Source organism: Anomaloglossus baeobatrachus, chromosome 1, assembly GCF_048569485.1.
Source record: "Anomaloglossus baeobatrachus isolate aAnoBae1 chromosome 1, aAnoBae1.hap1, whole genome shotgun sequence".
Classification (NCBI taxonomy): Eukaryota; Metazoa; Chordata; class Amphibia; order Anura; family Aromobatidae; genus Anomaloglossus; species Anomaloglossus baeobatrachus.
The window spans coordinates 748,217,612-748,245,438 of record NC_134353.1 but is presented as its reverse complement, the minus strand read 5'-3'; the positions used below and the strand labels follow the sequence as shown (position 1 = coordinate 748,245,438).

Here is a 27,827-nt window from a genome sequence, read left to right as displayed (position 1 = left end):
GAACAAAAATATCTGATAGAAATTGTAGGAATTGTACACATTTCTTTACAAACACTCCACATTTTAGGAGGTCAAAAGTAATTGGACAAATAAACCAAACCCAAAAAAAATATTTTTATTTTCAATATTTTGTTGCGAATCCTTTGGAGGCAATCACTGCCTTAAGTCTGGAACCCATGGACATCACCAAACGCTGGGTTTCCTCCTTCTTAATGCTTTGCCAGGCCTTTACAGCCGCAGCCTTCAGGTCTTGCTTGTTTGTGGGTCTTTCCGTCTTAAGTCTGGATTTGAGCAAGTGAAATGCATGCTCAATTGGGTTAAGATCTGGTGATTGACTTGGGCATTGCAGAATGTTACACTTTTTTGCACTCATGAACTCCTGGGTAGCTTTGGCTGTATGCTTGGTGTCATTGTCCATCTGTACTATGAAGCGGCGTCCGATCAACTTTGCGGCATTTGGCTGAATCTGGGCTGAAAGTATATCCCGGTACACTTCAGAATTCATCCGGCTACTCTTGTCTGCTGTTATGTCATCAATAAACACAAGTGACCCAGTGCCATTGAAAGCCATGCATGCCCATGCCATCACGTTGCCTCCACCATGTTTTACAGAGGATGTGGTGTGCCTTGGATCATGTGCCGTTCCCTTTCTTCTCCAAACTTTTTTTCTTCCCATCATTCTGGTACAGGTTGATCTTTGTCTCATCTGTCCATAGAATACTTTTCCAGAACTGAGCTGGCTTCATGAGGTGTTTTTCAGCAAATTTAACTCTGGCCTGTCTATTTTTGGAACTGATGAATGGTTTGCATCTAGATGTGAACCCTTTGTATTTACTTTCATGGAGTCTTCTCTTTACTGTTGACTTAGAGACAGATACACCTACTTCACTGAGAGTGTTCTGGACTTCAGTTGATGTTGTGAACGGGTTCTTCTTCACCAAAGAAAGTATGTGGCGATCATCCACCACTGTTGTCATCCATGGACGCCCAGGCCTTTTTGAGTTCCCAAGCTCACCAGTCAATTCCTTTTTTCTCAGAATGTACCCGACTGTTGATTTTGCTACTCCAAGCATGTCTGCTATCTCTCTGATGGATGTTTTCTTTTTTTTCAGCCTCAGGATGTTCTGCTTCACCTCAATTGAGAGTTCCTTAGACCGCATGTTGTCTGGTCACAGCAACAGCTTCCAAATGCAAAACCACACACCTGTAATCAACCCCAGACCTTTTAACTACTTCATTGATTACAGGTTAACGAGGGAGACGCCTTCAGAGTTAATTGCAGGCCTTAGAGTCCCTTGTCCAATTACTTTTGGTCCCTTGAAAAAGAGGAGGCTATGCATTACAGAGCTATGATTCCTAAACCCTTTCTCCGATTTGGATGTGAAAACTCTCATATTGCAGCTGGGAGTGTGCACTTTCAGCCCATATTATATATATAATTGTATTTCTGAACATGTTTTTGTAAACAGCTAAAATAACAAAACTTGTGTCACTGTCCAAATATTTCTGGACCTAACTGTATATCGCTGAAACGCGTAGTCTGGGAAACCCTGTTAGTTTTCTACCAGCCATTTATATGTGGTGCTTATTAATCAGATTAACAAATAAAATTTGTATTTTTTATAAGAAAAACTTTGTTGTCCACTTTGATTCGCTGGAATTTTTTAAACTGTTTAACTATATTGTAGTTTTGATACTATGCATGGGTCATTTAACAGGAATCTGTCAGCAGGTTTTTGTTCCCTTATCTGAGAACAGCATGATGTAGGCAAAGAGATTCTGAATCCAACGATGTATCACTTAGATTACTGGGTGCAGCCGTTCTGACACAATCTGAATTTTTAGGCTTGGGCGGGCTTTGCACGTTGCGACATCGCAAGCCGATGCTGCGATGTCGCACGCGATAGTCCCCGCCCCTGTCGCAGGTACGATATCTTGTGATAGCTGGCGTAGCGAAAATTATCGCTATGCCAGCTTCACATGCACTCACCTGCCCTGCGACCGTCGCTCTGGCTGGCGACCCGCCTCCTTCCTAAGGGGGCGGGTCGTGCGACGTCACACGGCAGGCGGCGGAGGGGCGGAGATGAGCAGGATGTAAACATCCCGCCCACCTCCTTCCTTCCGTATAGCCGCTGGCGGCAGCTAAGGAGATGTTCCTCATTCCTGCGGCTTCATACACAGCGATTGTGTGCTGCCGCAGGAACGAGGAACTACATCGTACCTGTCGCGGCACCGGCATTATGGAAATGTCGGAGCCTGCACCGATGATACGATAACGACGCTTTTGCGCTCGTTCATCGTATCATCTAGGATTTACACACTACGACATCGCAAGTGACGCCGGATGTGCGTCACTTTCGATTTGACCCCCACCGACATCGCACCTGCGATGTCGTAGTGTGCAAAGCCGCCCTTAGTCATGTAGCAGAGCTTAGAGAGCTGTCTCTGCCCACATCAGGCTCTCAACAGAGATTGTATATTGACTGTGAGGTGTCAATCACAGCAGGAGGCGTGTCAGACTTCTTTTGCAGGTGAATTTCTAGTCCTGTAATGATAAGTGTCCTGCTATTTTAACAAACAGCAAATGAACAAAATATTTGACTGTGGCAAAACACGCATGCCTGAACCTTCTGTTCTAACCCATGTAACATATTGACCTCAACTTATATAGCAAAAACCTGCTGACAAATTCCATTTAAAGAGGACCTTTCACTTTTTTTTAAATGCTAAACTAGCCACATCATGATTAAGTGGCGGAAAATCTGCATAAAATATATTTTTTATTTTTTAGTTTCTCATCCTCTTTGTATAGATGTTAGCTTGTAGCAAGCAGATGCTAATTTCCCCTTCAACCAGAGATTTTCCTCCAGGGGCGTTTACATTTATCATAGAATTATTAGGCCCGCAGGAAGAATGTCGGTCCCAGCTTTCCTTTTGTAATATTGCAAGACTGATAAGTCTAACCAGGTCACACAGATCTCACTGCCAGCACTTAGGCCGGTTTCAGACGTCTGTGTTTAATCAGGTACAAGCCACACGCATGGTTATGGTCATACGTGTGTCACGCGTATGTCACACGTGTGAAATCTGTGTTTGTATTTGTGTGACATGTACCAGAGAAAACACGGGTCTTTGTAATAAATAGATTTTCTATATTCACCTGTATACAGCGCTGTTTTCTTCGGGTCTGCTGCCTCCCGCTTCTGACCCCTGCTCATTATACTCATTGATTATTCACTGCACTAAGGAGCTGGAAGCAGGAGCACCACGGCGACAGCACTGGGTACAGCATCGCTGAGGACAGCATTGCGGAGACAGGTGGAGTATCCAGCAAGCAGTGTGTGTACAGTGACATCCAGGAGAATATTGGAGTTCCCAATGAACTCTGATCACATCCTGATGACGCCCCCGCAACACCCTAGCTACAGCGGGCGTCAGGACGGTGACTTCACGGGTTCATCAGAGTTCATTGAGAACTCCAATGACCTCCTGGACATCACTGCACACACACTGCTTGCTTGCTGAATACTCACCTGTCACTGGCGATGCGGCAATGCTCTTTCTGGCGCTGTCCCCGGCGATGCTGTCCCCATGATGCTCCGGCTTCCAGGTCCTCAATGCAAGTGCGCGCGCACACACGCGCACACACACACACACACACACGTACACACACACACACACATACCTGGATACTCACTTGTCCCCAGCGCTGCTCCGACTTCCAGCTCCTCAGTGCAGTGAATAATCAATGAATATAATGAGTGGAGGTCAGAAGCGGGAGGCAGCAGAGCCGAAGAAAACAGCACTGGATACCGGTAAATATAGAAAATCTTTTTATTAAAAAGACCCGTGTTTGCTCCGGTACGTGTCACACTAGATGTCACATGGATCACATCAGTGTGCAATCCTTGTGACACCTGTGCTACTGGAGAAAAAACGGACATGTCTGCATGTGTGCGTGCAGGGCCACAAGGGGTCACACGGTCCATGTGAAAACACGACAATGTGAGTACAGCATAGAATAACATGGGTACGTGTGGCATCCTTGTTAAATAAGGATGTCACACGTACCTGAAACACAGACGTCTGAAACCGGCCTTACTGTGATTACAAGGGCAGGGGTAGATGAGCACAGCAGTATGTCATTACGTATAGAGCTCTGCATTATCTGTGATTACAAAACCAGGGGTAGGTGAGCCGAGCTATGTGTCATTACATACACTACTCTGCATCTATCCCAAGCTTTAAGGAATACTGCAAAACAGTGCATGACACACAGCTCTGCTCACCATCCGCTGCTCTCCTCTGACTGCACTTGTAATCAAAGATACCTGCAGTAACATATGTCTGACATGGTTAGACATTTGCATTTTACTGGTTTACATATTCAATACCGATTCTAAGCTTCTCAGGAGACCATATTATACATGGTACAAGTCGTCATAAAAGTATCATCTACTTACACCCCCTTGATGAAGGGGAACTTAGTATATAACCTTTACAATTTAATATATCTGCAACGGAGATGAAAAAATAAAAAATATCAGCTCTTCAGCCCCCTTATCATGATGTGGCCTGTTTAGTATGTAAAATTAGTGAACAGTCCTCTTTAACTCTAAACAGAAACTCCCTCCTACTATTATGCTTTACATTTTCTAGGTGACAGAAGAAAAGAATTTTCCAATTGAATAATGAAAAAAAATTTGTGTCCAGAATTTGCAAATGCAACATATTATGGCGCCCCCTGGTGGCTTCTGATTATCTCTCAGAACGTTTATTGCTTAGTGCTAATGTGTTTGTGATTGTTATTAACTGGCGCGCTTAAAAGCAGGAATCACTCTACCGACGAATTACTACAGAATCTGAGTAATGGGACGAAGCTACTGAGCATGTGTCACTGGAATCACTGGCCATTAGGATTTCTGAAGTAAACATTGAGGTGCCAGGATATCGATACACAATTTTTATTTAATAATTCAATAACATGACAATGAATTTAAGTGAATTGCATTTGTATGTGTAATATAACAGGACCAATATGCCATTTTTTCCAAATATTTGCATGAAAAATATCTGCATCAATTAGACACTAAGATTATGTGCAGTCAAGTGTGACCAATAATGAGCTATAGGGATATGTTTCATTTAATAGAACTGATTAATAGTAAATATTTACCAACCTTTTGAAAGGTTCATGTATATTGAGCCTAAAACTAGAAGTTCAATATGATCATTGTGTCATGATATTTTTTATGTTTTTATTGTGCAAAAGTAGTAAAAATAAATATATATAAAAAGATATTGAAATCCACATGAACAAATAATGTAAATGTATCAAATATAAAAGAACCATTATAATAAAACAAAAGTATAAAAGGAGAAACTTGTAGTCTATTTTTAACAAACAAACCTACTAGACTTCATGTAACATATACATCATTGCACTATCACAGACTTTTACACAGTAGACGCTCCTCAACATGGGGGTAACTAAAGTAGGGAAGAAAGAGACTACGGTATGTAGCACAAATGACAAAGTTGAAAAAGTGCAGACTATATCCTATGTGATGTATATACAGCAATGTCAGTGTACCCTATGTGATGTATATACAGCAACTTTATTGTATCCTATGTGTTGTATACCACAGTCTCAGTGTATCCATAGTGATTTATATACAGCAGTATCAGTGTATCCTATGTAATGTATGCAGCAGGCTCAGTGCATCCTATGTAATGTAAACAGCAGGCTCAGTGTAGCCTATGTGATGTATCCTGCAGTCTCTGTGTTTGCTTTATATACATGATATAGGAATCTCAGTGTTTTCTCTGTGATCAATATACAGCAGTCTTAAGGCCCCGTCACACTAAGCAACATCGCTAGCAACATCGCTGCTAACGAACAACTTTTGTGACGTTGCTAGCGATGTTGCTGTGTGTGACATCCAGCAACAACCTGGCCCCTGCTGTGAGGTCGTTGGTTGTTGCTGTCCCGCTGTGAAGCACAGATCGCTGTGTGTGACAGCGAGACAGCAACAACTAATTGTGCAGGCAGCAGGAGCCGGCTTCTGCGGAGGCTGGTAACCACAGTAAACATCGGGTAACCAAGAAGCCCTGTCCTTGGTTACCCGATATTTACCTTTGTTACCAGCCTCCGCCGCTCTCACTGTCAGTGCCGGCTCCTGCTCTGTGCACATGTAGCTGCAGGACACATCGGGTTAATTAACCCGATGTGTGCTGTAGCTAGGAGAGCAGGGAGCCAGCGCTCAGTGTGCGCTGCTCCCTGTTCTCTGCACGTGTAGCTCCGTGCGCTGGTAACCAAGGTAAATATCGGGTTGGTTACCCGATATTTACCTTAGTTACCAAGCGCAGCATCTTCCATGCGGCGCTGGGGGCTGGTCACTGGTTGCTGGTGAGCTCACCAGCAACTCGTGTAGCCACGCTTCAGCGATCCCTGCCAGGTCAGGTTGCTGGTGGGATCGCTGGAGCGTCGCAGTGTGACATCTCACCAGCAACCTCCTAGCAACTTACCAGCGATCCCTATCGTTGTTGGGATCGCTGGTAAGTTGCTTAGTGTGACTGGACCTTTAGAGTATCCTATGGGATGTATACTCACTGTATCTTCAGTAATCTTGGATTACGCTTAATCTCTTTTTATTATCGGCTGTTTCCTATAATTCTGTCGCGGGCGGAGGAGGGGACGCCGCGCTCTCCCACTGCTCGGGTCCGGCTGCCGCTGCTGCTGCGGCTTGCTGCTGCTCGGTGGCTCGAGCGATGGGCCAGATCCCGGGGACTCGAGCGGCGCTCCTCGCCCGTGAGTGAAAGGGAATTGATTTTTGGGGATTGTTTATTGTCCGTGACGCCACCCACGGTTGTGGTGATTTTTGGTAGCACCACCGCTGCTCTGTATGGGGATCCCGGGAGCGGTGACAGGGAGCAGCAGAGTTGTTAATTCTCCAGTCCGTGGGTAGGGGGTGGTTGTCCCGGGGCCCAGTGATGAGGTGGAGAATGAGGGATGGCAGGGCCGGTGCAGGGCTTGGTGAGGTGCAGGGTCGCGGGGGCAGCGCTGTGCCTCACGGCACGGTGGTACTCACTCAGCCTGAGACGATGACACAGTTCTCGGTAAAACACACGGCAGGAAAGACGGTTCCCACGGACGGCTGCTGTTGCTTTTCCCCGGTAGTTAACGGTGACTGTCTCTTTCCCTGCACCTACGTTCACTGTTGGTAGCGATGGATTCCCACCGGTAACCCGCTCCCCGACTTGGATATGGGCCGGAGGAGCCCCTCTTTGCCCGCAGGCGCTGGCCCTGAGAAACTGGTGCCTTGGCGGTGGCGGTGTCTCTCTCATACGGTTGGACTGTTGCCTTCAATCGGGACTTAGTTGTTTGGAGACCCCGAAGGTCCCCTGCACTGACGGATTTGGCAAATTCACGGCGACTCCTAGCCTTGCCGGGATCCGAAAGGCCCCTGCCACTGGTGCTGGCATCTCCTTGTGTACCGGTCCGGTACCGCCGGGCCACCACCCGTCCGCGGTCCTTACAGCAACTCCGATCAGCCTCCACTGCAGACGGTCACCGCCGTCTGCTAACCTTGCTGTCTCGGTCCGGGGCACACACCCGGACCAACTTCAGGCTTTCAAACTGTCACTTTCCTCTTTCACTACTTTTACTGCACTACTACTCAGCTCCTCTCACTTTCTCCTCCAAAGCTAATCTGCTTCTCACTGCCTGGTTTTCCCGCCTCCAGGACTGTGAACTCCTCGGTGGGCGGGGCCAACCGCCTGGCCCACCCCCTGGTGTGGACATCAGCCCCTGGAGGAAGGCAACAAGGATTTTTGGTTTAGCTCAGGTGTACCTAACCGGGGTGTAGGGTGTGGTGATGTCATTACCTGTGACCCCTGGCTTGCCCAGGGCGTCACAATTCCATTATTAGTTTCATTTGCTTCCTCTATCCTGACTTTGTTTCCATCTAATCTTCCAGCTTGTAGCATCCTTATTGCTACTTCATTTTTTTATGACCTGAAAAGACTATTCCCCTCTGTACCGTGTTTTCCCGATAATAAGACGTACCCCGAAAATAGCAGGAGTTTTCATCATTTTCTGCATAAGGCTTAAATATAAGTCGCATGGAGGACTGGGCGGTGGAACGCATCGATGAGTTCCACCTGCAGGTCCTCTATTCGTTCCACCGCAGGTCCTCACACTCCACTACACTGTATCCCAGGATCCTCTGCAGGCCGGAAGCAATCGGTATTTTTAGATGTGGTGAGTGTGTGTGCAATTGTGTGTGCGATCTGATGTGTGTGTGTTTGAGTTTACATGAGTGTGTGTATGCGCAATCTAATGTGTGTGAGTGTGTCAGCCAGAAGCAGGGGAGGACCACGTGGAGCATACATGCTGGGAGTGCCGACAAAAGATTGCAGGAGGACCTGGGAGCCACGCAGATGCCCAGGGTCTGGTAAGTATGATTCCCCTGAGAAGGGGGATATGCATTTTTGCAGGGTAAACTTTTACCCCAACCGTGTTTCTTCGAGAATAAGCCCTACCCCAAAAGTAACCCCTAGCACTAGGGAAAAAACGGTAGAAGACAATATAAGGGTAAACACTGGGAAGTTTCCTTATGGGGCATTTACATTGCAAGAAGATAATTGTATAAGATTATTATTAAAAATGCTTGTTTCACGATTACCTTGCAGTGTAAACAGGCTGCTGACCACCACATGAATAATCAAGACACTTATTCATGTGGTAAAATGATCTTTTATTTGGAATAATAAATTATTGTTCTTGGCGATGCATGGGCCAGTGTAAAGAAGACTCGCACTGCTAAGAACAATGGCCACCTATGTGCACTGAGCGATCTGGTATATGAGTCATTTTTGTCATAGTCTGTCAGGAAGGCTTAAGGATTAGATATCGGTGAACCCGCACTTCAATCCGGTCCGGGACTATACTTGAACCCGAACATCTGCCCGAACACCGAACCCCATATAGGTCTATGAACACCCGAACATTGTGCTGTATAATGGTAGTAGAAAGGGCTAGGGGGCCTTCAAAGCAAGACAGTTATATTTATTGAATCTCCCATGCAGCTGTCACATTGCTTCCGGTTCCACTAATTACCTCTTATGCATATTCACTGCTTCCCCTGCCCACCATTAGTTGCGAGTTCTGTGATTGGTTGCAGTCAGACCGCGCCCCCACCCTGTGTCAGCGTCTGTGATTGGGTATTACAATATGGGGGGACCGCAAGCCATTTTTTGTAAATGTATTTATTTTTATACCACTAAGGGTGTTAGGGAGCGCACACATATTCAGGTGAGTCGTATGAGGTGTCCCCTCTCCCCCTCTCTATCACCAATCGCCAGGGCCGTCCTATACCACCACCGTTTTTACTCCTGTATTGTGCTGATGCTGAGCAGCTGTATGCTGCTGCATGACATATACAGAGCACATACATACACATATACAGTCTTTCTCATCGTTATTGGCACCCATGAAGTTTAAGTACATATTGTGAAATATCTCCTGAAAAAAACGAAACAGCTTTTTTGTATAGAGCACTCGTGTTAAATACAAAAGGGCAAATGATAAACAACCATTAAAAACAAAAAAACAATGGGAGGTAAAAATAGAAAAACCTAAAGTTGCTGTGACACTGGTATTGGCACCCTTTACATTAAATTAGTATGGAAACACATTTTGACTCGCCTGTGGAAAATCACAAAAGAGAAACACGTGTGATAAATTGTCGGTGCCCATGTGACATGAATTAGCCAATGAATGATGACTTCACTTTTTTAACATCTTCTCGACCCTTGACATACCTATACGTCCTAGAAGTCAGTCCGTTCCAGACCAATGATGTATAAGTAAGTCATGGCGATCGCAGGGTTCACCGCAATTGCCGCTGGGTCACTGGCTAATGTTGCAGCCGGCGCCTTGTTCTCACTGCTAGGAACAGTGTCCGCGTCGCTACGGGTAGCTTAATCCTCTAAATACTGCAGTCAACGCAATTGCAGCATTCATAAGGCAGGGCGAGGAATCACTTACCTTTCCCTGCCGATTGGGTCACTGTAGTGCGATCACAGGGACCCGATCATTGCCATAGTAACCCAGGGTCGTCACCATGACAAGACCGGATTACTGAGCTACAGATCGCCTCACAGACCATGACAGATTCATGGTGTGAGAGGCAAACTGTCATTGCTGCGAGTGGATTAGATCAGTGATCAAAGTGCTAATAGGTGATGTCCCTTAAAGAGACTAAGTAAAAAATAAAAAAAAAGTTTTTAAAATTGGTAAAAATATTTTTAAAAAATCAAATTAAAGAACAAAAAAAATTCCAATAAATATGTTGATTTATGTAAAAAACAAAACACACACACACAAAAATACTACACAGATTTGTTATTTTTGCGTCTGTCACAACTCGAGCTATAAAAGTAGTAACTTGAAGAATAAAACTGTTTTATAACTCCTATGGCATGGTGGACAGCGTAAAAAAAAAAAAATACTATTCCTGTTTCTTCTTGATTTTGCCTAACAAAAAGTGGAATAGAAAGCAATCAAAAAATATTATGTGACCCAAAATGGTGCCAATAAAAGCTCCAACTCATCCAGTAAAAAACAAGCCCACACATGACTCAGTCGGCAGTAAAAAAAACAAGCCCACACATGACTCAGTTGGCAGAAAAAAAAAAACTATAGCCTTCAAAATCCGGTGATGCAAAAAACCTTTAAAAAAAAAAAAAGCGATTTTAGAGAGACAGTTACCAAACCTAAAAACAACAATATAAACCCGATATTGCTGTAATCGTACTGACCTGAGGAATAAAGCCGCCTAATCACATACCACATGGTGACTGGCATAAAAAAGAATTACTTAAGTCAAATCTTCAAATGCAATTGATTTGTTAATTCTGCCTCTAAAAGATTGCAATAAAGCACGGTATCTATTTATCCTGTGCTCCATGCTGAGCACTTAAACCGTGATTACGTGTAAGGGTGTGTGCCCACAATCAGGAATTGCAGCGTGTTTTTGCTGCGTCCAAAAGGCTGCGTTGTACAGTACAAGCACAGTGGATGGGATTTATAGAAATCCCATGCCCACTGTGCTTCTTTTCTCCGTAGCATAAACTGAAATCCAGCACGATTTCCCGTCCTGTCAATTTATGCTTATGGAGATGCGAGTCTTCTCTGCAGGGAAAACAGAGAAAAAGTCTCATAGCGCCACAAACGCTGATCATAGGCACAGGCCGCTGCAGTCTCCTGCGGAGAACACTTGCATCTCCACAGGAGAAGACACACTGTGTCCTGGACACAACCTGTGAGGATCATGGCAACGTACCCTAAATCCCTGAAAAATGGGATTTAGACAACATTCCCAACTGAAAATGCACTGTAGTGAAGCAGATGGAGTCACTTTGAACTCCCGTTTGACCTGTGGTCCGGTGGTGTCCCTCTTTTTATGCCTGTTTTTAGGCATGCACAATGCAGTCATTAACAGTTTTGTTCACCTTTGAAAAGACTGATATCTCTGAACAGAGGTCAAACAGACTCCGGAGTAAAGGGTGCTTTACACGCTGCGACATCGTTACCGATATATCGTCGGGGTCACATCGTTAGTGGCGCACATCCGGCGCCGGTAGTGACATCGCAGTGTGTGACACCAAGGAGCAACGATCAACAATCGCAAAATTGTTCAAAAACGGTGATCGTTGACATGTCGCTTCTTTTCTTAATATCGCTGCTGCCACAGGTACAATGTTGTTCGTTGTTCCTGCGGTATCACACATTGCTACGTGTGACACCGCAGGAACGACGAACATCTCCTTAACTGCGTCCACCGGCAATGAGGAAGGAAGGAGGTGGGCGGGATGTTACGTCCCGCTCATCTCCGTCCCTCTGCTTCTATTGGCCGGCCGCTTAGTGACGCCGCAGTGACGTTGCTATGACGCCGAACGCACCTCCCCCTTGAGGGAGGGATTGTTCGGCGGTCACAGTGACGTCACTGACAAGGTATGTTCGTGTGACGATGCCGTAGCGATAATGTTCACTACGGCAGCGAGCACCAAATGTCGCACGAACGATGGGGGCAGGTGCTATCGCGCTCGACATCGCTAGCAATCGCTAGCGATGTTGCAGCGTGTAAAGCACCCTTAACTCTGCTGCCTCATTAGTGAATGGATCCGTTGTGGGTTTCACCTGAATCATATTTCGGAGATGTAGATGGAAACCCCGATGTAAATATTTAATGTAGACCACAGGATAAATGTGGACTGATCCAAAATGTTCTGTACCAAAATCGCCATCAAATAGCATTCAACTAAACCACAAAAACACAAAACCCCACTCAGGTCTGTCATCTGTTAACGGAAACATAGGGGGCTTCCACATTACTGGAAGCACAAAGGCTCATGAAAAATGGTATGGTTTCCCTTCTCAAAAAAAGAAATCCAGCAAAATTTGCGCTCCGACATCCAAATGCCCTCCTATTTTCTGAACACCACAATGTGCATAAACCACAGTTAGCGTCCACATTTAGCATTGTTGTAGAGAGGAGAGCCCATACAGGCTGCAGGTTTACAGAATCACGAGCTGGGCATAATGTATGCGCACTACAATGTACTGGGCACAACAAGGGCTCATTTGCAATTTTCAATTCTGCAACATTCACTGTGTTTGACATCATGGGTGTTTTCCAGAGGCCAAACTTCACTATACCCATAGATGAAAACCCAGAGGGGTTTACTTTTCCAAATTTAGTCGCTTGAGGAGATTTCTTCTGTTCTGGCACTTAGGGGCTCTGCAAATGGAGCCCGCAAACTATTCTAGGAAAATCTATGCTCCAAAAATCAAATGGGCGCTCCCAACAGCAGCGGTGGTACTCCAGCTTACCACGCACCGTGGGTGGCATCACAAACTTCTAACCCCCTGTGCATACCCCCCCTTTTGTATTTGAGTGTCTGCTCGACCCCCCCCCCCCCCCCCCCCCGGGTCCAGAGACCCTCGAGCCACCGCGGTTCTGGATCCAAGCGGCACGGGGGCGGTACATATAAGGCATGAAAAACGGCATCACTGTTGCTGCAGTGGTCATGGCAGCTGGGTTCCCGTCTGGATTAGACATCTTCCCTCCCACTTGGTGAACCTCAGCTAGGTTCATCACTTATTTGGGGAAGCGGGGGTTAACTCGTAATGGCTTTCATGGTGGGTTTTCTCTTCGTGCCTCTTTCTTCTCGCGCTACACAGCAATGGCAGGCGCCGCTTTCAAACAAGTAAATTTCACACAGTTTGTAATGGCACGAATATCCTGTTCGTGACGCCAAATGTAGCGCCCCACAGGGCAGGTGTTTTAACCTACTCATTGCCGGGTCGAGGTGCAGATCCTCTGCGTTGTCACGAGGTGGCCTGGCCCTGTTCCGTTGCTCCGAGGTGTACAGGAAGGAGGATTGGAGGGTGGTAGGGAGGATGGAGGTAGTAGTTGGAGGTTAGGAAAGTCTATTAGGATTGTGACGCCACCTGCGGTAAGCAGCCAGGTAATAGCCGCCGCTGCTGTTGCTGTCCTCTGGGGCAGATGTCACTGCAGCTAGGATGGTTTTGCTTCCCGCAGGAGAAGCTAGGCCCCAGGAATATGCTGATGGTTGAATGGAACCTTGTGACATAATCCCCCCTCCCGAGTCCCAGAGCCTTAAGGTAACCCTCAGAAGCTCCGCCTCTTGCTTTAGATGCCTTCTGCAGTCTGGCCCAATCCAGGGAAGGAACCGCAATGGGACCTCGGAGCTCTCCTGCTCCAAGATCACCCATTGCTTGGATGAACTGTGGAACAGCGCATTAATACTGCTCCTCTATGATAATGTTTGAGATTAGGCAGTCCAACTCCTTCTTCCCTGGCTCTATACAGTTTGTTAATTCCTATTCGAGGTCTATTACCCCACCCCCCAAACAAATTTAATTAAACCTGACTGAAGCTTAGAGAAGAATACATTCGGCTGGATTATAGGGACTGTTTGAAATATGTATAAAAAACGGGGGAGGCTGTCCATTTTGATTACGTTTATTCTAACAAACCAAGTCAGATTCCTTTTGTCATAGTTCTTTAAGTCCTTAAGGGTTTTGTCTAAAAGAGATAGGTAATTAAGTTGAAACAATTTAGACCTGTCAGTCGGAACCACTAACCCTAAATAAGTCAGCGCCTCAGCCTGCCATCTAAAAGGGAAATTCTGTTTCATATGTGTCACTTCTCCCCCGGATAAGGTTATATTAAGGGCCTCAGATTTATTATAATTGACTTTAAAATTGTTGATATGACCAAATTTCTCAAATTCCTGTATTAATGAAGGGAATGAAATGTGTGGCTGGGAAACGTATAAGAGGAGATCATCCGCAAATAACGCAGTCTTACACTGCCCCCCTTTAGTAGGCGTCCCATGGATATTGGGGTTGCCCCTAATGGTCACTGTAAGGTGCTCCATTATTAAAATGTAAATGAGAGGAGAGAAAGGGCAGCCCTGTCGGGTGCCATCTTTAATCAGGAATAGGGGCGAAAGGAATCCATTAACCTTAACCTTGGCCATTGGTGCCTTATAGAGGGACATCATTTTTCCAATGAATCCACTCCCCAGCCCCAACTGCCTCAGAGAAGCCAACATGAATCTCCAGCTGACCCGGTCGAAGGCTTTCTCCACGTCTATAGATAAAAGGCACATGGGATGGGCCTTAGCCTTCGCCCGGGCCAGCAGCAAGAGTGTCTTTTTTGTGTTTTCCCTCGCCTCCCGTCCCATCACAAAACCGACCTGATCTGTGTGTATTACCCCAGGGAGCAAGGGAGCTAGTCTATTAGCTAAAGCCTCTGAGATAAATTTTACATCTACATTTATCAACAAAATAGGGCGGTAATTAGCAACTTCCGTGTGATCTTTCCCTGGTTTTGGAATGAAACTTATATGAGCATCCAAGGACTGGGCAGCAAAAGGAGACTGAGTTAAAGACCTTCGCCAGAAGGGGCAGCAGTTGGGCTCCAAACATTTTATATAATGCAGTGCAAAAACCATCGGGGCCCGGACTTTTCCCCACTGGAGATGCCTTGATAATTGATGAAATTTAGTCTTCGGAAAAGTTGAATCAAGCGTCTCTGCATCGTCGGGGGAGATCATCGGAAGCGCTGTACGGCAAACATACTCATTAATTTTCTTGACCAGGGAGTCAGGGGGCATGTCCTCGAATACCTTTATGAGGATGAGAGAGTATGAGAGAGTAACAAGAGAGGGAGAAGAGTGGAGGGGGAAGGGGAGAGGAACATAGAACAGGAGAGGGGAGGGAGGGGGAGAAGGGGAGGAGGGGGGAGTTAAAATAATGAGAGGAGGGGCAGGAAAATCAGAAGAGAAAAAAGACAAGCACATTTGTATCAATATTTTGAGGCGGGCTTCATGTTATGTCTGCTGCCCATAACTCCTAGGACTGCACACAGCATCTGATCAAGATCCAACGTTGTCTCCCCTGGTGGCAGGTGGAACCGCTCCGCTCCCATTCTGGCGAGACATGGAGCCCTCCCTCCGATATCTTCTAGTACGTCGCCCACCTTCTGGAAAACGCTGCAGCAAGCCAAGCCACCTGTGGGTCCCGCTGGGACGGAAGGCCAATCCGGAATATCGACCCTGGGAAGATGCAGAGTGTTCAGAAGAGGGCCAATATCCTAGGGAGAATGGACCAGAAACGAGTGTCCTCCATGTCTTACTTGTAGTCGAAATGGAAATCCCCAACTATAAAGGATGTTATGAGATCTGAGGGCATCCAGCAGAGGCTTCAGAGCCCTCCGCCTCTGAAGGGTAAGTCAAGAAAGATCCAGCATGATTTGGCGCGTACTCTTTTTAAAGGAGGCTGGTGCTCCCTCCCTCAGCTTTAGCAATATGGCCTCTTTCTGCAAATAATGATGAACGTGACAAATTACATCTCGCGGGCGATGCGAATCCGAAGAACGGGGGCCTAAGGCGCTATCTTGCTGATAACACCCAATTATATACATCATCTCCAATCATCACACCTGCTTTGTTACAAAATACCAGACATTGTCTGTCTGCTGTCTGTCAAAGCATGTCCTCCCTCTATCTGAAACTGAATCTCTCCAAAACTGAGTTTCTTGTGTTTCCTCCCTCTACTAACCAACATACACCCGACATCTCAATTACCTTCGATGATTTAATCATTATTCCCAAGCAGCATGCTCGCTGTCTTGGGGTCATCTTTGACTCAGAACTCTCCTTCATTCCCCATATACAATCACTCACTCGCACATGTCACCTACATCTCAAAAACATTTCCAGAATCCGACCATTTCTTACTTTTGAAACTGCAAAAACCCTTACTGTCGCTCTCATTCATTCCCGCCTGGATTACTGCAACTCTTTATTGATCGATCTCCCTCGGACCAAACTCTCCCCTCTCCAATCCATCTTGAATGCAACAGCCAGGGTCATACTCCTGTCCAGCCATTTCACCGATGCCTCCACCTTGTGCCAGTCACTACACTGGCTACCTATCAGCTACAGAATACAATACAAACTCATATCCCTCACCCACAAAGCTCTCCACAGCTCTGCACCACCATATATCTCATCCCTCATCTCTGTCTATCATCCTACCCGCCCCCTTCGCTCCGCAAATGATCTTAGACTAACATCCTCCATAATATGAACCTCACACCTCCGTCTCCAAGACTTTTCTCGTGCCGCGCCAGTTTTCTGGAATGTATTACCCCAAAGAATGTGACAAATATCCAGCCCCCAAGTTTTTAAGCGTACATTAAAAACACATCTCTTCAGACAAGCTTATCATAATAACTTACTAACCTCTCTCCCCCGTCCCACCTTTTAAATGCTACTCGTAACCTTCTCTGTCCTATTTCTGTCCTCACATCCTACATACAACCAATAGCACGTAAGGGCACCCAAAAGGTTACTGTCTAAAGACCAGATCATTCATCTTTATATGTAACCAATTAACTAGCATAACGATGGCCGGCCAGATCTACAATTGTGCTTCACCTCTTGTGTCCCCCTTCTTCCCCATAGATTGTAAGCTTTCGAGCAGGTCCCTCATTTCTACTGTAGCTGTTGAATTATGTACTATTTTGTTTTGTATTGGTCTATACAACCCCCCACCGAATTGTAAAGTGCTGCGGAATATGTTGGCGCTATATAAATAAACTTTATTATTATTATTATTATTATTATTATGGGCTCTGTCCAGTTCCACTTCCCTGTCCAGATGTACTCCCAATATTTTATTGAAAATACACTAGAGCACATGAAGGAGATCTTTGGAGATGTTAGAGTCTGCAAAAGACCTGAGACTGGGACGGAGATTTGTCTTCCAACAAGACAATGATCCCAAACATAAAGCAAAATCGACAATGGAATGGTTCACAAATAAAAGTATCCAGGTGTTAGAATGGCCAAGTCAAAGTCCAGACCTGAATCCAATTGAGAATCTGTGGAAAGAGCTGAAAACTGCTGTTCACAAACGCTCTCCATCCAACCTCACCCAGCTCGAGCTGTTTGCAAAGGAAGAATGGGCAAGAATTTCAGTCTCTCGATGTGCAAAACTGATAGACACATACCCCAAGCGACTTGCAGCTGTAATCGCAGCAAAAGATGGCGCTACAAAGGGTTAACTTAAAGGGGATGAATAATATTGCACACCCCAATTTTCAGTTATTTAATTTTTTAAAAAGTTTCAAATAAGCAATACATTTTGTTCAACTTCACAATTGTGTCCCACTTGTTGTTGATTCTTCACCATAAAATTTTAATTTTTATCTTTATGTTTGAAGCCTGAAAGGTAGGAAAAGTTTGAAAAATTCAAGGGGGCCGAATACTTTTGCAAGGCACTGTAACTATGGCCCTTCCCACCCTGAGAATACCAGAGCCCAGCTGTCTGCTATACCTTGGCTGGTTATGAAAACTGGAGGGAACCCACATCATTTATTTATTTATTTATTTAAATAATGTAGAAAAACAGCGTGTGATCCCCTCTATTTTTGAAAACCCTTAAACTGATAGCTGAGGGTTGTAGCCTGCAGATACTGCTTACCTGTGCTGGTTATGAAAAATAGGAGGGTCCCACATAATTTTTTTTCTTAAATTATTTATTAATTCTGCTAAATAGCTGAACAAGCTATTTACCTATCTCTCTACATATCTGTCTGTCTATCTATCTTTACACATTTAAAACCATTCATTTCAGTATCTTCATTTTTTCCGTTTCGTGTCACACGGATGTCACACGGATGTCACGTCTGTGAAAAACCACGCACGTTTTTCACGGACGTGTCAAAGGTGCGTTTTGTCCTCCGTGAGCCGTGTTTATGGCACACGTGCGTTCTCTGTGTGTTATCCGTGATAACACATGGAGAACGGGAACTTTCTGCTCACCTGTCCCTGGTGTTGCTGTCCGTGGTGCTGTTCTCCGGTCTCTGGTTCTGCCGACTCCCCGCTGCTGCTGCTTCCGGCCGCAGTGAAGTGAATATGCAACGAGCATAATGAGTCGGAAGCAAGTGACAGCAGCGGCAGAGACAGCAGGGCTGGAGAAGGTGAGTAAAGTTTTTTATTATTTTCTCAGACACTTGTGTTTTCTCCGGCGCGTCACACGGAACACCTCTGTGTGGTCTGTTTGCGTTCTGTGTGACACCCGTGATGCCGAAAAAAATGGACATGTCTACGTGTGGAGCACACGGGCACACTTAGGGTATGTGCGCACGTTGCTTTTTACCTGCTTTTTACCTGCTTTTTTGCTGCTTTTTCTTCTGCGCTGTTTAATGCCAAAATGGATGTGTTCTTCTATTCAAGCAAAGTCTATGGGAATTTGGGTTTCTTGTTCACACTATGTTGTTCAAAATGCTGCCTTTTTGTGGCAGAACTTTGGTCAAAAACTCAGCTTTTCAAAGAAGCAACATGTCAATTGTTTTTGCCATTTGGGTTTTGCACTGCAAAGCTGAGTTTTTGACCAAAGTTCTGCCACAAAAAGGCAGCATTTTGAACAACATAGTGTGAAGAAGAAACCCAAATTCCCATAGACTTTGCTTGAATAGAAGAACACATCCATTTTGGCATTAAACAGCGCAGAAGAAAAAGCAGCAAAAAAGCAGGTAAAAAGCAGGTAAAAAGCAACGTGCGCATGTAACGGGGTGCCAGGGGTGCCTCTGGCCTTGTAGTCGTGGCCCTTGCAATCAGGCTTACCCCTGGTTCCACCGTCACTATGGGGACAGGAGATGACTTGGTGGGGCAGAGTGTGGTGGTGATGCAGATGTTATCCGGCGCACAAACACTCTTCAGGCAGGGTTCGATGCAATGAACAAACATTCTTTTATTCTTCACAAAAAGTCCCAAACAAAGCAATAAAGGTGATGATACGCTTTCTTAGCTGGGGGAAGCCTGTCCTTGCGTCCCCTCCAGTGGGGATGTGCCTGACTACTCCACTTCGCCCGGCTCCCACTTCTGGCTACCCACAGCCCGGACCCACACCGGACTGCTTCACACTATGAGGTTCCGCCCGCTCCTTTTCTCACCGGCTTCCCTGATTTCCAGCTCCCACACTCTGCCCCGGCTCTGCTGCTCCGCTCCTGTCCCCGAGACGACTGCTCCCTTGATCTAATCTTTTCCTCACACCCTTGCTCTCTCCTCCCCTTGTCTCTGCCGGCTCCTCCTCTCCACTGTGGTGACAGCCGTCCCACCCGGCCACTAGGGGTACCCTAACACAATACACATGCACATACAAATAAAACATTTTTATTAATAACATTTCCGGGTTAACTATGCTCCCTTTTGCAGGGGGTCTGCTCACCCACTGCATACCTCCCCTCTTAAAACCCGAGCCTCCCGGCACGGCTCTTACTTAAAACACACAGAAGTACGTAAAGTCTGCAATACCGTCCACAATAGGCGCAGCACCCACACAGAGGGCTCCAGTGTGCCCAGTTCTCCTCCTCTGGACGGCCACCAGTGTGCGCAGCTCTCCTCCTCTGGACGGCCACCAGTGTGCGCAGCTCTCCTCCTCTGGACGGCCTTCAGTGTGCCCAGTTCTCCTCCTCTGGACGGCCACCAGTCCCGCGCAGCACTCCTCCTCTGGACGGCCACCAGTGTGCGCAGCTCTCCTCCTCTGGACGGCCACCAGTGTGCCCAGTTCTCCTCCTCTGGACGGCCACCAGTCCCGCGCCCGGCGGTTTCTGCAGCGCTCCCGGTCCTTCTTTCAACTAGCGCCCGGAGGCTCAACAGCGCTCCCGGTCTTAGATGGGCGCCCGGAGGCTTGGCATGGGCGGGGTAGCATAGGTCGCCTTCACCTCTGTGATGGTGCTCCCGGTTTGAGCATCCCATGAGGTCTTCCAGGAAACTTTGTCTGGCCTCGTAGAACCTCCCGGTCCAATGGGAAGGTCCGCTATCGCGGCCTCGCTAGCAGGGGCGAACCGAGGTCGGCCTCGACCGAGGCTGATGAGGGCCATCGTCGTCGCCAACTCCGCAGGTTGCCCAAAGTTCTCCATCTCGGTTTCCGACAGAATCGCTATTAATGGCGGTGGTGTCGACGCTGAGGCTGGAGGAAGTGGAGGCGGGTCTTCGTTTCCCGCTCTTAAACGGACTCCACCCCCAGCCTCACGCATCATCTTGACTCCTCCGCTGAGGTACTTCTTTTTCCTTTTCTTCTTCCGTGCCCTGGAGCTGGCGCCTCCCCTCTTTGGGCGGAGTACTCCATGCTTTCTCTTCGGCACCGGCCAGCCCCAGGCTCTTCTTTCGGCGCCAATTTTCCGCGCCTTTTCTGTTTCTTCACAGACGTCGGCCATCTTGCCGCCATCTTGTGCCCGGTCCAACGCCTTGGGCACTTCTTCCTCCCACCATGGGACTGGGAATCTTCTTTCATAGTCCGAATTCCGTGCTTCAGGCACTACTTGGTCTTCAGACTCCTGGTTCTCCGGCAAGGGACTCGGATCCTGCCGACTACGCCACTTGAAGTGACAAGCCCGGGAGGCCTCTGGCTGTGTAGTCGTGGCAGCACTGTATTCAAGGCACATCCCTGGCTTCATCACTTCTTTAATGTTGAAAGAGTGTATGTCGGTGTCTTCATCGGCCGATGCACAAAAAGGCTGCAGGCAAAAGTCCAGATGCAATAAAAACGACATTTATTCACGAAGATAAAACACTCCGGTCAGCGGATTCCGGCAATATTAGTGGAGCTGGGGACAACCTGCCCAAACGCACCCTCTGGTGGGGATATGCCCAAAGTACTCTACTTCCTCCGGGCTCCCACTCTTCAGCCAAGCATACACCGGACCCACACCGGCAGAATAGGCTCTGAGGTTACGTCCACCTCCTGATCTCCGGTGTCCCTTGATGGTCCGCTCACACAATCGCACTTGCCGCTGCAGATGCTCACTCTCCGCTGACCCGGATCCTCTCTCCCTCACACACATTCAGACCTTGCCTAGATATCCGGCCGACTCCTCCTCCCCGGTGGCAACAGCCGTCCCACCCGGCCACTAGGGGGTGCCCTAACACATCATGTAACAATAGTAAAAACATTTTTAATAACAACAGTGCCGGGTTATCTATGCTAGACTAGTAGGGGGTAGGCCCACCCACTACATGCACATACCCTTATGCTCCACACGCACACACGGTCCATGGCAGAATACGCATGTGAGTGCAGACCCATTGATTTAAATAGTTCTACGTATGCCTGTGTCTCCAGTACGTGAGGAAATGGACCAAACACGGACGTGTGAAAGAGGCCTAAAAAAAACAACAAAATAAAAACAAAATAAAAACAAAAAAACACAGAACTCGTCTCTGTGTGAACATAGACACACAGGTGTGTCACAAGGAGACAATGACACAGAGGAGTGAAGATTGCCGCCATTGAGTTTAATTAGTATGCGTGGGAAAGTGTCTCCAGTACATGTCGAAAGAGACACCTCAGGACAGGTAACGGAACATGGAGGTGTGCAGGAGGCATGGAGATATAGAAACACCTCTCACTAGTGACAGCTGCTGGGTGAACAGTGCACTTCCGCTGCCGACCACTAGATGGTGCTTCAGGGGGATATCCAGCTCCACCCAGTGAGGAATGATTCCTGCCCGGAGGCTGGTCACGTGACCCGCTGCAGGTCGGAGTCCTGGAATCCCCGGCTCCTGTGCGGTCATGTCTGCCGGCGGCTGCTGTGCCGAGCTCTACAGCTGTGTATTCGACTACAACACCCCAAGGATCGCGCTCATTAAGAGCCGTAAGGTCGGACTGCTGAACCGGGTGATCCAGCTGCTCATCCTCACCTATGTTATCGGGTATGAAGCTGTTATTACATAGCGCTATCCTGTCTCAGCCGCCATATGTGCAGTTACACAGCGATGATCAGCCGGCACTCACCTGCCGGGGGCACTCACCTGCCGGGGGCACTCACCTGCCGGGGGCACTCACCTGCCGGGGGCACTGGGCTGCAAAACTACGACTCTTACTACAGGGCTGCTCTGGATGATGATGGGGGGGGGGGGGGGGGCTTTACTGAACTTTCCTGAGCATAGTGAAGTTCAATGTATAATCAGTGTCAACATCACAGAGAGGTAATAGTCTAGTGACAGCGCCAGATTGTACCCTGTGCCCACCACAGCACCACTGTCCAGCTGGGCTCTATCTATAATGACAGCACCAGACTGTACCCTGTGCCCTCCACAGCACCACTGTCCAGCTGGGCTCTATCTATAATGACAGTGCCAGACTGTACCCTGTGCCCACCACAGCACCACTGTCCAGCTGGGCTCTATCTATAATGACAGTGCCAGACTGTACCCTGTGCCCACCACAGCACCACTGTCCAGCTGGGCTCTATCTATAATGACAGTGCCAGACTGTACCCTGTGCCCACCACAGCACCACTGTCCAGCTGGGCTCTATCTATAATGACAGTGCCAGACTGTACCCTGTGCCCACCACAGCACCACTGTCCAGCTGGGCTCTATCTATAGTGACAGTGCCAGACTGTACCCTGTGCCCACCACAGCACCACTGTCCAGCTGGGCTCTATCTATAATGACAGTGCCAGACTGTACCCTGTGCCCACCACAGCACCACTGTCCAGCTGGGCTCTATCTATAATGACAGTGCCAGATTGTACCCTGTGCCCTCCACAGCACCACTGTCCAGCTGGGCTCTATCTATAGTGACAGTGCCAGACTGTATCCTGTGCCCACCACAGCACCACTGTCCAGCTGGGCTCTATCTATAATGACAGCACCAGACTGTACCCTGTGCCCTCCACAGCACCACTGTCCAGCTGGGTTCTATCTATAATGACAGCACCAGACTGTACCCTGTGCCCTCCACAGCACCACTGTCTAGCTGGGCTCTATCTATAGTGACAGTGCCAGACTGTATCCTGTGCCCACTACAGCACCACTGTCCAGCTGGGCTCTATCTATAGTGACAGTGCCAGACTGTACCCTGTGCCCACCACAGCACCACTGTCCAGCTGGGCTCTATCTATAATGACAGCACCAGACTGTACCCTGTGCCCACCACAGCACCACTGTCCAGCTGGGCTCTATCTATAATGACAGCACCAGATTGTACCCTGTGCCCACCACAGCACCACTGTCCAGCTGGGCTCTATCTATAATGACAGCACCAGACTGTACCCTGTGCCCACCACAGCACCACTGTCCAGCTGGGCTCTATCTATAATGACAGTGCCAGACTGTATCCTGTGCCCACCACAGCACCACTGTCCAGCTGGGCTCTATCTATAACTAGCTGTACTACCCGTCTTCGCCCGGGTTAATAACTGCTGTTAACAAAATAGAATGTATTAACAAAAATGTATTCTGCACACAAACACCACAAAACAGATAGAAATGTAATTATTAAAAGGCAAAAACTAAGCTAATAGAAGCATTTCACAACATATATTTCAACACCACAGATATTCCACACAGATTTATCATCCTCTGACCTCACACATACTGAGAATGTCCTTTGTTGCCTATATTAACCAATCAGAGCTCAGATTAATTAACTGTAGCAAAATAGAAGCTAAGCTGTGATTGGTTGCTATTGGCAGCCTGATAAATCTCCAGGCAACAGAAAGCCCTCCCCCCTGACTGTATATATTAGCTCACACATACACATATAGACAGGTCATGTGACTCACAGCTGCCGTATTTCCTATGTGGTACATTTGTTCTTGTAGTTTGGCTGCTTATTAATCAGATTTTTATTTTTGAAGGATAATACCAGACTTGTGTGCGTTTAGGGCGATTATGTGGCGAGGTTGGTGTATGTGTGGTGAGATGTGTGCTGAGGGTGGTATATGTGTTCAAGCACGTGGTAGTGTGTGGCGCATTTTGTGTGTGTGTTCATATCCCCGACTGTGGTGAGTATCCCATGTCGGGGCCCCACCTCAGCAGCTGTATGGTATATACTCTTTGGCGCCATCGCTCTCATTCATTAAGTCTCCCTTGTTCACATCTGGCAGCTGTCAATTTGCCCTCAACACTTTTCGTTTCACTTTTTCCCCATTATGTAGATATGGGCAAAATTGATTGGTAAATTGGAACGCGCGGGGTTAAAATTTCGCTTCACAACATAGCACCCGGCGCTGCCCGGGATAGTAACTGTCTCTCTGTTTCTCTCCCATTCTCTGTCTCCCCCTCTGTATATATCTCTCTGTCTCTCTCTATCTGTCTGTCCTGTCTTTTTCCCTGTCTATCTCTTTCTCCGTCTGTGTCTGCCTCTTTCCCAGTCTGCCTCTTTCCCAGTCTGCCTCTTTCCCAGTCTGCCTCTTTCCCAGTCTGCCTCTTTCCCAGTCTGCCTCTTTCCCAGTCTGCCTCTTTCCCAGTCTGCCTCTTTCCCAGTCTGCCTCTTTCCCAGTCTGCCTCTTTCCCAGTCTGCCTCTTTCTGCATTGTGACACGCCAACATTCCATATAACGGCGTGGCTGCGCATTCTTCTGAAGTTTTGGCTGCATTGTGGCTCCCAGCTCCATTAGCTTTAATGGAGGCAGGTTTTTTGGTGAATAACTGTAAAGCGCAGGGTTAAAATTTCCTCTCGAAACATAGCCTATGACGCTCTCGGGGGTCCATACGTGTGAGTGTGCAAAATTTTGTGGCTGTAGCTGCGACGGTGCGGATGCCAATCCCGGACATACACACACACACACACACACACGTACACGCACACATTCAGCTTTATATATTAGATGGCAGCACCAGACTACCCTGTGCCCACCACAGCACCACTGTCCAGCAGGGCTCTTTATAATGGCAGCGCCAGATTGTACCCTGTGCCCACCACAGCACCACTGTCCAGCTGGGCTATCCGTCCATCCATCCCTATGTCAGGATTGTGAGCGCTGAACCATCACGCTGCCACATCAAGTTTTAACCTTTTGTGACCTGGTGATTACTTTTAAATATACTTTTTATCTCACTTTTCCTAAATAACTTTCTATATTATCACTTTTATTTATTATTTTGCCAACTGCCGTATGATGATTTAGGTGTTTTTTTTTTTTGAGGGATGGTAGGAGGATTATGTTTTATTTTTCAAAGGCATCATTTAATGTTACATATAACTCTCTCTAAATTCAGGATAAAACAAATGAGTTAATCACTGCAGTAAATAAATAGTAATAGTCCGTGTAAATAACATTGAGTACAGACGTGTCCACTAATTCCTGCTGCTTGAGTCCCGGGCAGGATGAATCCGTCCATCTCTGCTATTGCCGGTGCTTGGGGCTGCGTGAGTCCGCTGAATGGTACAATGCTGAAGTTGGTTTCTTACTCTGCAATTATTCACTTTCTGTTTTTTACAGGTTTAGCAATAAAAATAAAAAAACACAATAATAAAATACATGTCTGAGCTTCTCAGTACATTGAATAGACTTATAGCGGTTACAAAAATGATAAAACTGGCTCAAAAATGGGCATCAGAGAGGGCACCGAAGTTTATTGAAAGGGTTATGTAACCTTGGGCCTCTGATCTCACATGACCAATACACAGATAGTGATGTGCCACATCTAACTCTGTGCACTCCAACCTGGCCTAAATGGGTTCTGGGTATCAGATGTGGCATTACGGTGGGCACATAGCCAATTTTCACAGATTTGCATAAGTAACAGGTGTTTTTAAAGGGTTTTATGACTTTGGGCCACTGATCTCACACAACCACTACATACGAAGTGATGTCCAACATCAAACTCTGGTCACACCAGCCTGGCCCAAATGGGTTCTGAGCATCAGAACTGGCATCAAAGTGGGCAAATAGGTGTTAGATCAGTGTCCTTAAGTCATGTGACCCCTTAAAAACACCAGTTACTTATTCAAATCTGTGAAAATTGGCGATTTTCCCACTTTCATGCCAGCATTGATGCCCAGAACCCATTTGAGCCAGGCTGGAGTGACCTGAGTTAGATGCGGGGCATCACTATCTGTGTATTGGTGGTGTGAGATTAGTGGCCTAAAGGGTGCTTTACACGAGACAACGGACCGTGCGATGAATCGTCGGGGGTCACGGTTTTCGTGACGCACATCCGGCATCATACACGGTCATCTCGTGTGAAACCTCTGAGCGACGCAGTATCGCTCACAAATCGTGAGTCGTGTACTCGTCGCTCAGTTTCATAATATCATTTATTTTTACATGTGCCGGTTGTTCATCGTTCCCGTGGCAGCACACATCGCTCCGTGTGACACCACGGGAGCGATGAACTCTGCTTACCTGCGTCCCACGGCTCCCGCCGGCTATGCGGAAGGAAGGAGGTGGGAGGGATGTTTACATCCCGCTCATCTCCGCCCCTCTGCTTCTATTGGCCGGCGGCTGTGTGACGTCGCTGTGACGCCGAACGTCCCTCCCCATTCAGGAAGTGGACGTTCGCCGCCCACAGCGAGGTCGCTCAGCAGCTAAGTACGTGTGACGGGAGTTTCACGACTTTGTGTGACACGGGCAGCGATTTGCCCGTGACACCAAACGACGGGGGAGGGTACGATCGATTGTGAAATTGTACAATCGGTCGTCCCGTGTAAAGCAGGCTTAAGGTTAGTTAACCCTTTCAATAACTTCAATGCCCATTTTTATGCTAGGTATATCATTTTTTTAAACTTCTTTTAAGTGTATTCACATCAGCGCTCCTCACTGTATTGTATGTTATTGTGATTTTTTTTTTTATATATATATTTGTTGTTAAACCTGGAAAAAAAAACCTGAAAATAATTGCCGAACAAGAAACCAACTTCAGCACCGTCTGACTGGTATCCCTTCACTATTAATAACTTATTTTCAATGGAAAAGACAAAGAAATATATAAATAAATTTATATATTGTATATAAAAGAAGCATTTTATTTTTTATTTGGATTTCTCAAAACACTTCTTACCTTAGTGCTACTATGGGGCTTAGATGTACAATTACCTCCTCAGATACTCTGCATTACTGAAGTACATGTCGTATAGTATGTTACTGTCACAGGTAAAATCAGACCGAAAAGGTTCAGACTTCCAATTTTTCCACATACAAGAAAAACGGACCAGGTTTGTTTTGGGTTGGTTTTTTTTTGTATTGTGCGTTGCCAATTTTTTCACACACCTATAGACTTGCATGGCCAATTTTGATCCAAATCGGACATCTCTTCGCCATTTTCTGTGGAGTACGTGGTCCGCGAAAAATCATGGACATGTGAATGACCCCCATAGACTATCACAGGTATGTGTGCTATCCGTGAAAACCACACACAGCACTTGTGAGCAAAAATTGGACATCTGAAGCCTTACAATGAGACCTGCGACTGATAAGGTGGGTG

The 27,827-nt window shown here is 46.9% G+C and overlaps 1 protein-coding gene across 1 annotated transcript in view; it reads left to right on the top strand.

Moving 5' to 3' along the window:
• The first annotated feature begins 22,148 nt into the window (after positions 1 to 22,148).
• P2RX4 (purinergic receptor P2X 4) overlaps positions 22,149 to 27,827 on the top strand; it is a 101,718-nt gene continuing 96,039 nt past the window's right edge. The window contains exon 1 of the mRNA XM_075323592.1: positions 22,149 to 22,323. Coding sequence (XP_075179707.1) covers positions 22,184 to 22,323 — 140 coding nt within the window. The 5' untranslated portion in view covers positions 22,149 to 22,183. The remainder of the gene's footprint in view (positions 22,324 to 27,827) is intronic.